Below are 17,164 nucleotides of genomic sequence, written 5' to 3' on the forward strand. Positions count from 1 at the left end.
TTAGGAGAGAGAGCCCAAGAAGAGATGAGAGACAGCTGCTGTCTGAGTTTGATCAGTTGAATTGAAATGTATTTCCAGATTGTTGTGAGAATCATTGAATGCAACATTTAACCTGATTCTCACTTCATTTATCCACTTTGAATAGATTATAATCCACTTGTTGCTCTTCATTTGCCTTAAAATGCATTTCGGAGAAATCAAAAATTCAAACCCTCCATCTTTGGATCTAGTTTTTTCTAGAACGTTGGGCACAGCCATGCTCATCAGTAAAGTCATATTCTGCTGGCTCCTCCCCCAGCTCGTCCAAATATGGTCACTTCCTGCTCCAAACCGCTCCGAACTAGCAAAGATGGTGACGGACAGAATCTGAACTGGAGGATTCATAACGTTCACAAACCAACGATGACATCACTGATGGTTGATGACATCACTGATAGTTGATGACATCACTGATGGTTGATGACATCACTGATAGTTGATGACATCACTGATGGTTGATGGTTGGGGAAAATCAATACAAATCAGGTTGAAAAGTATTCATGAAACAATGAAGAAAAATGTGAGACATTTTAAAGAAAACCAACTTTATTCACCTCCTTACAATAAACAGCTTCACAATAACCCTAACAATATATCAATATGTGGTTTTACACAGGACTTCGTCTTGTCCCAAATATTAACAGCATAGTTCTTCAGTATCATTTTCATCTTGTCCGCTCCAGAAGCTCGAGGTTTTCATTAGAAAACATTTCTGCTGAAAGCAAATCACACAAAATATGCACATGATAAATTAAAAAGAATCTGCAGTGCATCATCCCGACACCTGAGCCGCCAAAACTACTGCTGCTCATTTCTACCTCTTAAAATAATAACTGATCTAACGGTGGAGTCTGGAGCACCACAGGAATAATACACCTATTAAATATAATCATTAAGTTTTGCCAATTCACAATTCTTTGAAATTTTATTGACAATAAATTTACGGATGAACCAAAAACAATTTAAATTTGAGAGCTTTTGTTTTAAGGAAAAATGATACAAAGATGCATTATTCAGTTTTTTGTTTCATAAAGGCACTTTAAAAATGCATTTTAAAGTTAATTTATTACAAAATTGAATCTTTAATTTGAAACTTTAGAATTAAAATAGTTGACGGTTGATTTATTTGTGATTCTGAGGACCAGGGTTCAGAGATAATTCATGCTTTCTGAATGCTGATGAACTGATCGGTGTTGAATTATTCCGGCGAGACGCTCCAGACTCGTCAAACATCAACAGGAAGCTTCAGGAACTTCCTGCTGACGTCGGCGTCCTATTTTTGGTCAGATCACTTTCGTGTCACCGCGTCTGCAGGTTTGACGTCGTCCTGTTCGGTATGAAGGTCCAACAGCAGCAGCATGCAGAACGCTCCTTAAAGCAGTAGTGTGTTGATCAGTGTTTGGGTTTAAAGTCATTCATACAGAACTCGGCTGGTCCCGGAGATCCGCCCGGCGCCCCGATTGAAGGGCAACACGCTAAAATGCACTTCTAAAAGGAAAACATGAGGAGAACAGTGGAAAATAAATTAGAACATCTCTTCAACCGACAGCTGAAGGACGTGGACACATTGCACGAGCCACGGATGCAGAAGGTCGAGCTCCCGTCTGCATTTTGGGTCCAAACGATTCTGACCGCCCGGACCAGGACCTGGACCTGGACTAGAACCTGGACCAGGACCTGGACCATGACCAGGACCAGGACCAGGACCTGGACCTGGACCTGCAGCTCCTTCACCAACAGGAGATCAGAGGTGATCACGCAGTGCTTTGGTAAACATTTCTCTCTGACAGGAAGTGGTTTCCATCAGAAAACGGCCTCGTAACTCGTGGAACGCCTCGTCTGATTGGTCGCAGCGGGAACGCTTCCGGTCCGGAAAACCATCCGACCGCTGTTCTGACGGGTCCAAAGGAAACTTGCATAAAATACAGTATTGCTAATAAAACCACCTCCCAGAGTTTCTACTTCCTCAAACGTGTGACGACATCAGTCCACACACACACACACACACACACACACACACACGTCGTACAGTGTCAATCATTGGAAACATCTCAACCTGCAAACTACATTCAAAACTTTCTTCAGATTCAATGTGGAGGAACTCAAACAGGCCGAGGATGAAGAGAACCTTCAGAACCGTCTGGTGGAACCCCCCCCCCCCCACCCCCTACAGTGCAACTAAAATCATTGGTTTAATCAGTAATGGAAGCACTGCCTTCTTAAACCGAATATTTGAGCTCACTTGTTTTCTTTGTCAGACGTGAAGGTTGTCTGTCGTTTCTAAACATCCAGCTCAACGCTGGAGTCTGAAGTTCCTCCTGTAAAGATCACATCCAGATCTGGGAGCAGTTTAAGACTCAGTTTAACCATCTTTAACTGGAAACAGCTGGTCTGTCAGTTTTTAACAACCTGACAGCGTTCAGAGGAACAGGAACTTCCTTCATCTCCTCTCGCCGGCCGCTTCGCTGCTTCTCCAACTTCACTGAAGTTTGAGTCGACGAGTTGATCAGCGAACGTCTGACGGACGTCGAGGAGTTCAGTCCATTTTTACATCTCTTACATGTACAGTTCAAATCATTCATTCACATGTCAAATGTTCACGTCTAGTGAATTTGACCAAAATGTCAGAACCAAGTGAAACAGGAAGTTCAGACGTGGTGCTGAAGATGTAAATGAAAACTATTTCCCTTTTTGTTTTCTACATTTGAATGAAAACGATCAGGTCCATAAAGTAAAGTGAGGTCGTCACTCAGCTGGAACGACTGCAGGAGCTGCTCTCAGTTTATGTTCCAGGAGAACGCCCATTAGTTTGGACATTTTAGGAAAAACAAAACATGGAAATAGTTCAGATTTACGATGAACATCTAACGATGAAACCTGCTGGTCCACTATAAATTCACTGGAGATGAAATTATAACATGCATGAGTGATTTTGGACTTCTCCAGTTTCAGTCTTCTAGTTCTCCTGAAGTAAAACAGATGTTCTGACCTTCTCTGAGCTGCTGTGGAGACGTCCTGCTGCTCGTTGTGAACTGTGCAGATTTCAGAGCTTCAGTGAGACTCGTGCCATCTTCATGCTATGCTAAGCTAAGCTAAGCTAAGCTAAGCTAAGCTAAGGCTCTCCCGCCGCTCGGTGCTTCAGGTCCAGATGTGATAGCGGTACCGATCTTCCCTCCAACAAAGAAAACTATTATTTCCCATGTTTTGAAGGACCTTTTGAAGCTCAGCCTGAACACTCCCAACAAGCCTCGCAGGTCATTTACATCGCTACCGGCTACAAATCTAGTTTGTTCATGCTAAGAGCTAAAAACGAGTTACATCATCTTTTTTTTTTTTCATATCATTTCTCATAACTTCAAAGTGTTTTTCTTTTTCCGCAGCAGGTCACATAAGTACTTATATATTAGGTATTTGTTCAGCTAAATATTTTCAGTATATTTATGTACAATATGTATTCAAGTGTTGAGTGTCACTCTACGCTCTGAACATGCCGACGGTCGACCGGCGCCGACCCAAATTGTGCAAGTTACTCCAGAACCTAAAAGCTAAACGTCGGGTTTGTGGAAGTGGAGAATAAAACATCCAAACATGCTACATGTTCTGTAATGCTGCGAGTTTAGAGATAGAAAACCACGTCGACAGGACGTCCGACAGCCCGACAGTCCGCTGGCTGAAGCTCGGGTCCACGTGTCGGCCCGGTTCTGCTGGCTGAAGCTCGGGTCCACGTGTCGGCCCGGTTCTGCTGGCTGAAGCTCGGGTCCACGTGTCGGCCCGGTTCTGCTGGCTGAAGCTCGGGTCCACGTGTCGGCCCGGTTCTGCTGGCTGAAGCTCGGGTCCACGTGTCGGCCCGGTTCTGCTGGCTGAAGCTCCATACATCCCTTCAGATAAAGTCAGTACAATATTTTGAGCTCCTCCTCCTCCTCCTCCGTCTGGTGCCCAGAGCTCCAGGTCGCTCTGATCTTCGGTCCGTGGTGTCCGTGTGACGGGTCAGAGTCCAAAGGAACCGGCTGGTTGGTGTTTTTCTATTCGGATGCTTCCTCAGGTTCAGTTGTGATTTAGAGCTGGTCGGAAGTTGAATGAAGAGCTGACAGGAAGACGATGGAGGCTCCGACACCATGTGAGTGAGTGTGTGTGTGTGTGTGTGTCTGTGTGTGTCTGTGTGTGTGTGTGCGTCTGTGTGTGTGTGTGCGTCTGTGTGTGTGTGTGCGTCTGTGTGTGTGTGTGTGTGTGTGTGTGTGTGTGTGTGTGTGTGTGTGTGCGTCTGTGTGTGTGTGCGTCTGTGTGTGTGTGTGCGTCTGTGTGTGTGCGTCTGTGTGTGTGTGTGTGTGTGTGTCTGTGTGTTCATGCTTACACAGACTTTCCCACCTCTCTCTCTCTCTCTCTCTCCCCCCCCCCCTCCCCCCAGGTGTCCTCACTCAGGGGGGGGCAGCATGCCTCGGTCCCTCAGGTGGGTGTGCAGCGTGTGGAAGATGCTCAGCTGCTGTTCGGGTTGAAGCATCAGCAGCTGCTGCAGAACTTTGCTCGGGTTCGGACCCCTGAAACACACAAACCATCACCGTGACGACAAGGAAAACACACGTCACACCTTTAAACTCCTCTCATGTTTCATCCTGTAACTTCTATCTTTTTAATGAATTGTCTTTATTTTAACTTCTTATCTCACCGTATTTGACCACTTTTAATCTATCTTCTACATCTCTATCATCTCTATCGTCCTGCATGCGTTGGTCTCAACGGGGTTTTTAAATCGTCTTATTTTCCTTTTAATTTGTTCTCAAATTGAATTTATTTTTCTGGTCTACAGCAGTCTGTCTTATTATTGGCCTGTCAATCATCTGTAAAGCACTTTGAACTGCATCAAAATGTTCAAAAACTGATTTATAAATAAAGTTTGATTGATTGAAAATTCAAAAACAAAAGAATCTCTTCCAGACCGACAGACCTGAGAGGAACGTGATGGCGGCTAGCGGCTGCAGCGGTGAGCCGTGGTATTAAAAACAATGGTCACCATGTCGATGGTCATGTTGATGGTCACCATGTCGATGGTCATGTCGATGGTCATGTCGATGGTCACCATGTCGATGGTCATGTCGATGGTCACGTCGATGGTCACCATGTCGATGGTCATGTCGATGGTCATCATGTCGATGGTCATGTCGATTGTTATCATGTCGATGGTCATCATGTCGATGGTCGTCATGTCGATGGTCATCATGTCGATGGTCGTCATGTCGATGGTCATGTCGATGGTCATGTCGATGGTCATCATGTCGATGGTTATCATGTCGATGGTCACCATGTCGATGGTCATGTCGATGGTCATGTCGATGGTCATCATGTCGATGGTCATGTCGATGGTCATCATGTCGATGGTTATCATGTCGATGGTCATGTCGATGGTCGTCATGTCGATGGTCATCATGTCGATGGTCATCATGTCGATGGTTATCATGTCGATGGTCATGTCGATTGTTATCATGTCGATGGTCGTCATGTCGATGGTTATCATGTCGATGGTCGTCATGTCGATAGTCATGTCGATGGTCATCATGTCGATGGTTATCATGTCGATGGTCATGTCGATGGTCATCATGTCGATGGTCATCATGTCGATGGTCACCATGTCGATGGTCATCATGTCGATGGTCATCATGTCGATGGTCATGTCGATGGTCATCATGTCGATGGTCATGTCGATGGTCACCATGTCGATGGTCATCATGTCGATGGTCATGTCGATGGTCACCATGTCGATGGTCACCATGTCGATGGTCATGTCGATGGTCATCATGTCGATGATCATCATGTCGATGGTCACCATGTCCATTGTTATCATGTCGATGGTCATGTCGATTGTTATCATGTCGATGGTCATCATGTCGATGATCATCATGTCGATGGTCATCATGTCGATTGTTATCATGTCGATGGTTATGTCGATGGTTATGATGTCGATGGTCATCATGTTGATGGTCATCATATCATGCACAAGAGCTTAATACCAGTAGGTTTTCTTTTAAATGCAACAAACAGATGCGAAGAAAACAAAACTGGTCACATCAATCTGACCCCCCATCAAACCTCCATCAGACCTCCATCTGACCCTCCATCAGACCTCCATCAGACCCTCCATCTGATCCCCCCATCAGATCTCCATCTGACCCTCCGTCTGACCTACATCTGACCCTCCATCAGACCTCCATCAGACCCTCCATCTGACCCCCCCATCAGATCTCCATCTGACCTCCACTCATCCTCTTACCTGATGAAGCTGGCTATATAAACGTGAGTGAAGGTGGCCATCAGGTACTGACAGTCGAAGCGGTCCATGATGCCCCCGTGACCCGGGATGGTGCTGGCAAAGTCCTGAGGGAGAAATCAGAGTCATCTCAGGTGAAATATGAAATACATAGATAGATAGATAGTTCCTTTATTAATCCAACAAGGGGACATTTTTTCGCTACAGCAGCATTATAGGTACATGTCAGGTAGGATTCAGACTGATAACTAATATATCAAATAAAGATGAATCATTAAATGTGGGTGGTTTAGTAGTTTAATGCTGCATTTTTCAAAGCTCAGCTGTTAAACACATCCTGCCAATAGGTGGAGCTGTGTTACACAGGCACTGACTACATGAACATTAAGGCCCCATCCCATTTCCCATCCCTTGCTTAGGAGTGTCCTCTAGTGGAGCTGGAAGGGGTGGGGCTTAAAATCTTAAACTAAGGAAATGGGATACCACTCCGTGTCAACAGCTGAAATTCTCCAAAGTTAATTATTTATAAGTTTTTAAGTCTCAGGAATTTATGTAAATATGACAAAACTGTGTATCTCAGATGCTCACAAACTAAACTTTTTTTAATCTGTTTGAACCAGACATAGCTTTATTTTCCCAAAGATGCTCTTCCAGACTACAAAAACATTCTTAAACATTTTTACAAATGTATTTTATGGACCATTTTTCTTGTTGTTTTGTTTCAATTTCCAAAAGGACTCTTCTACCACTCTGTTTGAAGTCCAAGTCTGAAGATTTAACCCCTCAGTGTCCACCGGGAGAAGACGGCTGTGATGAGTGTGTGCTGCTGTGTGAAAAACAGCCGACGTGTCTGTCACTTTAAATCAAATCTCATCTCTTCACTACGGTCGGAGCGGTTCAACCAGTTTCTGCAACAGTTGACTTAAACTGATTTGTGTAATTAGCCTGCAGCTGGAGGTGTGGCTGCTCTTCTTCTGGTGTAATAGTGAAACAAACTTAATCTCTACTGAAAAACTGATACTGAGAAGCTCTTTACTTTTATTTTGAAGGCTCGCTTGAAGCCGCTGGCGAAGAATCCGCCGAACGGTCCGATGAGCGACCCGAACGAGGAGAGGAAGATGCTATGGATCTGGAAGGGGTACAGGTTCACCGTTTTCTGCAAGCAAAACAAGACAAACACTGACATGTCAATGAATTAACAACAAAAAGCCTGATTTGAATTCATCCCAGTGATGGTGTTCAAATAAAAACTGATAAAACAGGCTTTAACATGAAAAGTGTGGTTTATTTTTATTTATGTTGAAACATTTCATGTGAATCATCTCTTGTACTTCAGATTAAAGGACAGTCTCACCCATCTCAGTGTGTTCTGCACCACAGCAGGAAGCGTGTACTCCTGCATCACGAAGATGTCCGACGGCTCACATTCCACCGTGAAGCCGTTGGTCTCGCTGTTGAAGCCCACAGGACACACGAAGTACTGGAACTGAGACAGGAGGTAGGCCAGCTGTGGGACCACAACACAGGGACCAACATCAGGTCCTCATGATCACGTCTTCATCACAGATAGCTCATGTGGTACAATGTAGGACTACAGCGTGAACTGATCTAAAAATAATCGTCTGTCCTGTTTGGTTTGAGGTTAAATTACAAAAGTTAAACACATCATTGTTTTGTGTGACAGAGTGATGTAAACTGTCTCTGCAGCTGGAAGCACGATGGGAAACAACTCAGAAACGTCTTTGTTTCATATCTACATTAGTATTCCTGCAGATATCAAACCTCATTTTACAATTGCTCTTCACAGACTTTCCCTCCCTGAGGACGTAGAAAGTGTGTCGAAGGAAGTTCAGACCATGTGATGGAGGCGAAGGGAACTCACAATGAAACCAAAGACCACGGTGGCGAAGAAGCCTCCGATGAAGCCCTCCCAGGTCTTCTTGGGTGAGAGCTGCGGGGGTAAAGGGGGATGGGGGGTGGGGGGAGGACAGGCCGTCTTTAACATCAACATGACATGAGGGTTTTACTCAGCTTCACCACAAACTGCTTGTGACTTCAAATAAAACTCTTTTCTCCTCACTGACCTCAGCTCAGAGTCACTGAGTCGAGTCTGTGTGGAGAATCAGGATTAAAGGTCAAGCAGCTGACCGACACCATCTTGGCCGAGCCTGACCAATCAGCAACCATCAGTGACGTCATCGTTGGTTTGTGAACGTTATGAATCCTCCAGTTCAGATTCTGTCCGTCACCATCTTTACTAGTTCGGAGCGGTTTGGAACAGGAAGTGACCATATTTGGTCGAGCTGGGGGAGGAGCCAGAGGTGGATCTGACCGATCTGATCGGAAACCTGACGATACTACGTCCCGCCCACCGATAGCTGTAACCTGACTGCACCACAGGCCTGTCAATCAAACAGACACGCCCCCAAAAACAGGTCTTCTTGAATCTTCTTTTCTAATGAATGAGGGATTATTTTCAGATGGACCTCCAGAAAACTAAGAAGAAGGAGTGACTTTAGCTAACAACACCGAGATAACTGATGGACACATTTTATTCACTTTGGATTTGATGAGAGAAGTTGAATGGGAGTCTATGGAGCCGGAGGCTTTTTGGAGCCGACCTCTAGTGGCACTCGCTGGTATTGCAGCTGAAGACACTTCTGGATCGGAACCATTTTACAGACCTGAAGCTACGAACACTTTTATATCCAGTCTGAGGTCGGGACCGACTCGCTTTTGGAGCCAAACTCGAAAGGCCACTTGAGGAACTGCAGATTTTACCAGTTCATTTTTCAGTCCCAGTTTTGCTGCTTGGTTTCAGACAGTTCAGGTCATTGGACAGTTTGCCTGACTGTAATTCTGTCCGTCCATTCAGGCTGTTGAGAAAACAGTTTTCTGTTGAATGGCGGAAAGGAGGATGAGAATATTTGGAGGAGCCGAACTCATCCGTTTGTTTTTCTGACATTTATTCGTCACATCTATCGGATCCTCGGGGGACATCTGGAGGTGTACGAAGGACAGATGGAAAATAGAACAGGACAACTCTTCTGGGTCTCCTGAGTCTGACACGTCACCACTGATGCTGCACAGGTTAACCAGGTAATCTCGCGCTCTATTTACTTGTAAACATTTGGGGCAGAAACACTTTCCAAGATTAAGTTAAAGGGCTTCAGAGGTTCTGACTTTAATCCACTTCAGACTCAGAACCAGAACAGATCTCAGTGTGAACAACATAATATTCAGATGACATCGTTGGGTTCACCTTGATGAGAGGAGTCCTCCCGAAGAAGAACCCGAACAGGTAGGCCATGATGTCGTTGCAGATGACGATAGAGATGGGGACGATGAACCTGCGATGAAACAGGAAGTTCAGCTGTGATGTCAGGTGGGGGAGGAGGGAGGGGGTACACAAGAATCTAAATCTGGTACTTTAATGTATTAAAATAGAAAGAGAATGACTTATTTTAATCTTAGAGGAGCTCATTAAAACAGAGTAAGCTTTGTTTGTGACTGATTTGTAAAACCACTGTCGCCTCGGGTCACGTTTCTACTGCTTTAATCAAAGTTTAAAAAGGCACCACAACAGAGAGAACACACTTATGATATGACGCATATGCAACAATAGTGAGAGACAGAAGGGCAGGTTCCTCTGGCTTACCAGATCATTCCTTCAAACAGGTTCTGAATGACAAGGTGGGACTGAGTTACCACAATCAACAGGGTCACATGGGTCCAAGCAAACTGGAATGGCAAACACAAACACAAACACTACAGTGTCACTGCACTGGAATGTAGCCCAGCCTGCTCAAAGTCAGAAACAGAGACGGACACGCGGTGGACGGCGGAGACAGAGCAGCAGCAGGAGGATGGAGACGCAGCAGAATCATGTGACGGCAGGCAGCAGGTGGACAAACATGTCGGGCTAAAATAATCATTTAGAAAGCAGAACTTTGTGACAAAATGATTCAAATGTCCTACAAAAATCAAACTAACACAGCAGCACGATGGAACCAGCGGAGACTGAGAAGAGCTCATAAAGTGCCCAATAATTACAGAAAATATTGCTGTGTAATAACCAGATTTATCCCCATTCTAAACTTAATAATGTAGTTCAATAAGAAATATCTGCATTCGTGACACTTTACATGAATTTGTTAGTAAAACAAGCTAATATGAAAATTCAGTTCAGGCCAAAGAAACGTGAAGCACAGCGACGGCAGAAAAAGCCAAACGGATGCATGTGAATGAAGAGAAGCTGAAGCCACTGCAGAAGTCGTGAATTCATCCGGGATTTATTGAGGATTTTATATATTATGTGGTGTTGTGTTTATGAATTTGTACGGCCGCCGTCTTGGCCAGGTTTCTCTTATAAAAGAGATTTTTTTTCATCTTTTTAACAACTCACTTCTTATGGTCCACGTGGACAGATCATCTGTGAATAATGCAGAGTACCAAAAGAAGCAGCATCTCACAGCAGGAGAAAAGAGAAACGAACTTCTGCAGAGGCGACAGCAGCATGTGAAATCATTTTCCAGCCTTTTCTCAGGAGGACACAGAGCAGGAGGCAGCGCAGGTGATGGGCAGTCGGGTTAGTGTGGTGCAGAACAGGAAGTGGTTACTGGGCTGATACACACCATATAAAACTGCAGGCGGTAATGTTTCTTCACTAAACTCAGCACAAACATGCAGAAACCTGTGAAAGAGCAGACGACATGCTGTCAGTTTTTACTCCAACTTAAAAAACGAAATAAAAAACGTGTGTAAGGTAGATTTAAAAATAAGAACCACACAGAACAAATGAAATACTTCTTCACACAAACATCTTCATCCTCCAACACTTCACATTTTACTCTGTGGACCTGAGAAGACTGAAAACAGACTGATGCTGTTTTCATTTTTAATTAAATGTACAAACACACATATGATGCACTTTCTATAATAAACTGGGACTCAGCTAACACACATACACACAGATTTTTAGAGTTTCTGAACTAAACTACTAAAACTGGCATTTCTGTGCAGCAATTTCTGGTTAGTGATTGGCCAACATTCATGCTGCCACCAACATACTGTATGTGTGATGAACTGCAGTCAGTGGGCTCATTTTTAACCCCTTAACATCCACCATTTATTTTTTACTCAAACAAGGCAGAAGTTCAAAAACTACATTGAAAATTGAGCATCTGAAGTTCCACTCAGTCTGTATTCAGGCTGGTGGGTGTTAAAAGTTTTAAACCTGCATCACAAAATACATTTCGTTCCCGATTTCAAATAGGATGATGTTGGAGCAGATTATTCAGGAAAACAAGTAACTTTAAATCTCTGGATTATAATGTTCATGTAAAAGGACCCCAGTGATGCTTATAAGTAAAACACGATAAACACTTTCTAACTCTGATTACTGTTGAACTGAACTGCAGTATCAGTATGTAGATATATTTCTTCGTCTTTATTATGCAGCAAAACAAGTTTTGGAAGCAAATTTCTCACTGCAATATAAAATCAAGTTTGTAAGTAAAAATATATAAACTGAGAATATAACTATTTGGATTGCAAACAAATTTGCTCAGTTTTGTTCACAGAATTAAAACCTTTGCGCTCAAAGAAGGGATCGTCATGACAACGTGAAATATAACCAAAGTGAAAGCCGAGTCGTCACTTTTAAAGCATTTCACGAGGAAAGAGTGATATAACGTAAGCAGACCTCTGATGTAGCTCAACGCACAGGAGGCAGCTGATCCACCAATAGAAACTCCCGTCTCCTGTGTAAGCCCCGCCCACTACATCCAACTCAACTCAGGTTTTTGATTTGAAAGCAAGTTTTAATTCTGAAAACTAACAAAACTTTCAGAGAAAAGGGTTAGAAAACCCTAACCCTTTTGCTTGCATAATAAACACAAGAACACCTTCATATGTCAGGTGCATGTGTTTCATTAAAAGTAGAAAAATCACAGATATTTTGTCCTCCAGGATGTGAATCATTAGTTAACGGGTATCTTGATAAAAAGCTTCATCTTTGCTCTTTTACGGCCGGCTGCAGTAAAGCGTGTTATCAGTGGAGGAACGGAGGAATCAGTCTGTGAACTCAGAGGTGAGTTTATTCTGAAAGAGACTATCGGCTCTGCTTCCTCTGCAGGAACGTTATCTGTGTGAAATGTGATGTTGGAGGAAGCAGCACACATCAGAGACCGACCTGCGAGGTACAGAGCGAAGGAGATGAAGCGGTGGTAACGAGCCAGGAACTGCAGAGGCTCCTCCCTCTGCACCAGGGCGCCGAAGTAGTCCGCCACCGTCTCACCGTAGAAGAAGTAGTTCACGCAGATCAGGAAGTACCTGAGCAGAGAAAACAGAGGGAGTTAGTTTACATTTCATTTATGTTGTATTATTCTCAGTATTTGGAGGGTGCATGGTGTATTTATACTGTGAGAGTTTCAATCTGAAATCTGTTAATAATAATAACTAACTTTAGTTCATATAATAAATGCAGCTCAAAGTGCTTCACAGCAAGAAAATCTGTGTTTCACATGAAAACAGATAGAAAGGAACATAAAAATATAGAAGAGAAATCAAATTAAACAAACAACAGCATTTTAAAGGCGGTTAGTTTGTGTTCAGCATGTGTTGGATCACCAGGTTTATCTGTCTACCTGTGTTTCTTCCCACTGAACATTGACCTGCTGTGTGTGTGTGTGTGTGTGTGTGTGTGTGTGTGTGTGTGTGTGTGTGTGTGTGTGTGTGTGTGTGTGTGTGTGTGTGTGTGTGTGTGTGTGTGTGTGTGTGTGTGTGTGTGTGTGTGTGTGTGTGTGTTGGTGGTGGCCTTGGTGAAAGCAGCATGTTTCAATTAGCCTTCATTCACTTCCAACATGGCAGTGATCTTTGCTCTGAGCCGCTGTCACGTCCTGTGTGTGTGTGTGTGTGCGTGCGTGCGCGTGCGTGCGTGTGTGTGTGTGTGTGTGTGTGTGTGTGTGTGTGTGTGTGTGTGTGTGTGTGTGTGTGTGTGTGTGTGGTAAACGAGGCACCGTGCAGGTCAGTGTGTGTTTCTTGAAGGAGCAGCAGAGTTTGGTGAAGTGTTGCCTGTCTATGACTGCAAGTCAGGCTCAGTGTGGACCGTAGAGAGTTTGGAGATATTTTAGTGTCACCTGGGACACAGAGTGAGCAGCCAGAGAGCTGCGTGCTGATTGGTCTGTGACCGGCCGTGTGGACGGATAGAGCTGCGTGCTGATTGGTCCGTGAGCAGCCGTGTGGATGGACAGAGAAACTGAAACTCTACCGTCGCTACAACTACATGTTAAAAAAAAAAAAAAGGCTCAACTTAAATTTTATCATGTTTAACCACGCCCACTAGTCACTGATTGGTCCATACTTCAGAATGGACCTTCAGAGAGTTTCCAGACTAACAGAGTGAAGAAAACAAGGTTGGAGCGACAGTCTGGGGATTATTACGACAATAATGACGTTAAAGAACCCTCGATTGTAATATTGCAATTATACAACAAGTTAACATCTAAATATAACATGTCATCTACAAGTGTTCATAGAGGGGCCATTCGCTCTCAAAATATAAAACTTTTTGTTAGTGATCTCCGTTTCCATGGCAACACACAGGGTATGACTAAAGACTGGAAAACAATCAGTCCCGTCAGTAGACTCTTATGTAACGTACGTAATGTTTCCTACTCGAGGAAGTAGTCCAACCCTTAGCAACCGCCTAGCAACAGAGAGGATTTCTAGTCTCCAACTGAATAAATACAGAAAAATAGAAACACTAAACTGATCAGCTAGTTCAGTCTGGTTGGAACAAAGATATCTGATGAACAAAGATATCTGGTGAACAAAGATATCTGATGAACAAAGATATCTGAAGAACAAAGATATCTGATGAACAAAGATATCTGATGAACAAAGATATCTGATGAACAAAGATATCTTATGAACAAAGATATCTGACAAACAAAGATATCTGACGAACAAAGATATCTGATGAACAAAGATATCTGATGAACAAAGATATCTTATGAACAAAGATATCTGATGAACAAAGATGTCTGATGAACAAAGATATCTGACAAACAAAGATATCTTACGAACAAAGATATCTGATGAACAAAGATATCTGATGAACAAAGATATCTGACAAACAAAGATATCTATGAACAAAGATATTTCTAGTGATGAGCAGGATGTGATGTCATGAGGATTTGACCAATCACATCTTTGGGGCAGAGCTACTGGTTGTATAATGGTAGATATTTAACAGAACATATACAACAGATGTTTCCTGTATCCGTGATACTGGTGTGACCCCAAAACCTTCAATGAGTGTCCGTCATGTATGTTCCTGTTCATGTATCTGTGATAACGAAGAGAATCACCCAACTCTATCCTGTCAATCACGCTGCCATGTTAAGATGAGAGCATGATTTAAAGTATAAATTGTGCAGCGTCGCCCTTTAAAGGGAAACCTCCATTCAGGTGACAGAGTAACTCCAGTATCTGCTGATGAATGTGAAGTCTGTTCTCACCAGCTCAGCGTCCTGAACCAGGGCAGCTCGTAGGAGTGATAGACTCTGTAGCCGATGGTGATGATTTCTTGGAAGCACTTGATTTGGACAGTCATGACCTGAAAATACAAGACATTAACATAACTCAAAAAAACAAAATAATGAACTAGAAACAGAGTTAACACGTCAGAGCATCACTTACCACTAATATAAGAGTGACAGGTCCCATGTAGATGATGAGGAAGAAGCCTGAAATCATGGCGAGAGACAGAACTCCTCGTATCCAGTAGTTCTTCCATCTGCAGGATGACAGAAGCACTTCACTCATTCATGCTTCATTTCAGTTGACCCAGATTTGACTTGCTGTCAGCTCCATGTCCATATTCAGACTTTATAAAACAGGGACTGCATCAAATTTCACATTAAAACCATGAAATGATGATAGTAGATGATGGTGAGCAGAACCACAGATGAGCTCATGTCCATGAGCTGACTGGTGGAGTTAAAGAGCAGGAAGGCTGATCACCGTGCTGCAGTCACTGGTCCTGTAACGTATGGAGGAGTGTGTTCTCATGGAAAAACACCTGGTGTGTGTGTGTGTGTGTGTGTGTGTGTGTGTGTGTGTGTGTGTGTGTGTGTGTGTGTGTGTGTGTGTGTGTGTGTGTGTGTGTGTGTGTGTGTGTGTGTGTGTGTGTGTCAGTGTGCAGCCATGCTAGCAGCTCTGTATGAAGGTCAGTGAGCACAGCAGTACTTTGAGCTACATGCTAACAGGAGAAGTGACAGCTGTGACATCTTCATTGAGCTGCGATGTCCGTACAAAACTTCATGAAAATGCATCCAGAACATAATTCAGCCTGAACCAAAGTGATAAACCAATCACAGTCCAGGCTGGCGTTCACACCCTGGTTGTCATGGCGCCTGTGACAGTTGGAAGTTGCCCTTTTGATTGGTTGACACCCTAAAAAAAAACAGGTGTTGTATAACATGGAACTGCCTGAGGGCATCAGAGGAGGGAGGGGGGAGGAGGGGGGAGAGAGAGGGGGAGGGGGAGGGAGGAGAGGGGGAGGGGAGGGGAGGGGAGGGGATGGGAGGGAGGAGAGGGGGAGGCGGGGAGGAGGAGGCGGGGAGGGGAGGGAGGAGAGGAGGAGAGGGGGAGGGACATGTTTCAGAAGAAGAACTGAAGGAGTTTGATTTCCTTCTGTGTGAGAGGAGGACTGGAGCGGTCCGACCCACAGACTGGATATAAAACTACAGACTGGATATAAAACTACAGACTGGATATAAAACTACAGACTGGATATAAAACCACAGACTGGATATAAAACTACAGACTGGATATAAAACTACAGACTGGATATAAAACCACAGACTGGATATAAAACTACAGACTGGATATAAAACTACAGACTGTATATAAAACTACAGACTGGATATAAAACTACAGACTGGATATAAAACCACAGACTGGATATAAAACTACAGACTGGATATAAAACTACAGACTGGATATAAAACCACAGACTGGATATAAAACTACAGACTGGATATAAAACCACAGACTGGATATAAAACCACAGACTGGATATAAAACTACAGACTGGATATAAAACTACAGACTGGATATAAAACCACAGACTGGATATAAAACTACAGACTGGATATAAAACCACAGACTGGATATAAAAGAGTTCGTAGCTTCAGGTCTGTAAAATGGTTCCGATCCAGAAGTGTCTTGAGCTGCAATACCAGCGAGTGCCACTAGAGGTCGGCTCCAAAAAGCCTCCGGCTCCATAGACTCCCATTCAACTTCTCTCATCAAATCCAAAGTGAATAAAATGTGTCCATCAGTTATCTCGGTGTTGTTAGCTAAAGTCACTCCTTCTTATTAGTTTTCTGGAGGTCCATCTGAAAATAATCCCTCATTCATTAGAAAAGAAGATTCAAGAAGACCTGGTTTTGGGGGCGTGTCTGTTTGATTGACAGGCCTGTGGTGCAGTCAGGTTACAGCTATCGGTGGGCGGGACGTAGTATCGTCAGGTTTCCGATCAGATCGGTCAGATCCACCGCTGGCTCCTCCCCCAGCTCGTCCAAATATGGTCACTTCCTGCTCCAAACCGCTCCGAACTAGCAAAGATGGTGACGGACAGAATCTGAACTGGAGGATTCATAACAGTCTGGCTAGATCACCATGGTAACCGATGCTGCAAACTCAACCTGGTCCAGGGCAGATTGTGTTGGAGATATCGGATCAAAACGTACCAAAGCTCCGCCTACTGACCAATCAGTTCTCTCTGAAAGATGTCGCCACCAATCAGAGAAGATCGTGAGGAGTGAGACCACCATTTTGTATGAGGTATAGATTCCT

The 17,164-nt window shown here is 43.8% G+C and overlaps 1 protein-coding gene across 1 annotated transcript in view; it reads right to left on the reverse strand.

The window, feature by feature from the left end:
- Positions 1 to 563: 563 nt before the first annotated feature.
- The window catches only part of cds1 (CDP-diacylglycerol synthase (phosphatidate cytidylyltransferase) 1), a 32,288-nt gene continuing 15,687 nt past the window's right edge, over positions 564 to 17,164 (reverse strand). The window contains exons 3-14 of the mRNA XM_069718798.1: positions 15,002 to 15,098; positions 14,821 to 14,918; positions 12,492 to 12,631; positions 10,933 to 10,991; positions 9,957 to 10,039; positions 9,561 to 9,648; positions 8,181 to 8,249; positions 7,653 to 7,805; positions 7,335 to 7,454; positions 6,302 to 6,405; positions 4,455 to 4,574; positions 564 to 1,527 (exon numbers count right to left, since the gene is read on the reverse strand). Of these exons, the coding sequence (XP_069574899.1) occupies positions 1,515 to 1,527; positions 4,455 to 4,574; positions 6,302 to 6,405; positions 7,335 to 7,454; positions 7,653 to 7,805; positions 8,181 to 8,249; positions 9,561 to 9,648; positions 9,957 to 10,039; positions 10,933 to 10,991; positions 12,492 to 12,631; positions 14,821 to 14,918; positions 15,002 to 15,098 (1,144 nt within the window). The 3' untranslated portion in view covers positions 564 to 1,514. The remainder of the gene's footprint in view (positions 1,528 to 4,454; positions 4,575 to 6,301; positions 6,406 to 7,334; positions 7,455 to 7,652; positions 7,806 to 8,180; positions 8,250 to 9,560; positions 9,649 to 9,956; positions 10,040 to 10,932; positions 10,992 to 12,491; positions 12,632 to 14,820; positions 14,919 to 15,001; positions 15,099 to 17,164) is intronic.

Source organism: Brachyistius frenatus, unplaced genomic scaffold (assembly GCF_029030835.1).
Source record: "Brachyistius frenatus isolate BFR_SWC_R1_liver_20210118 unplaced genomic scaffold, ASM2903083v1 Contig_199, whole genome shotgun sequence".
Lineage (NCBI taxonomy): Eukaryota > Metazoa > Chordata > Actinopteri > Embiotocidae > Brachyistius > Brachyistius frenatus.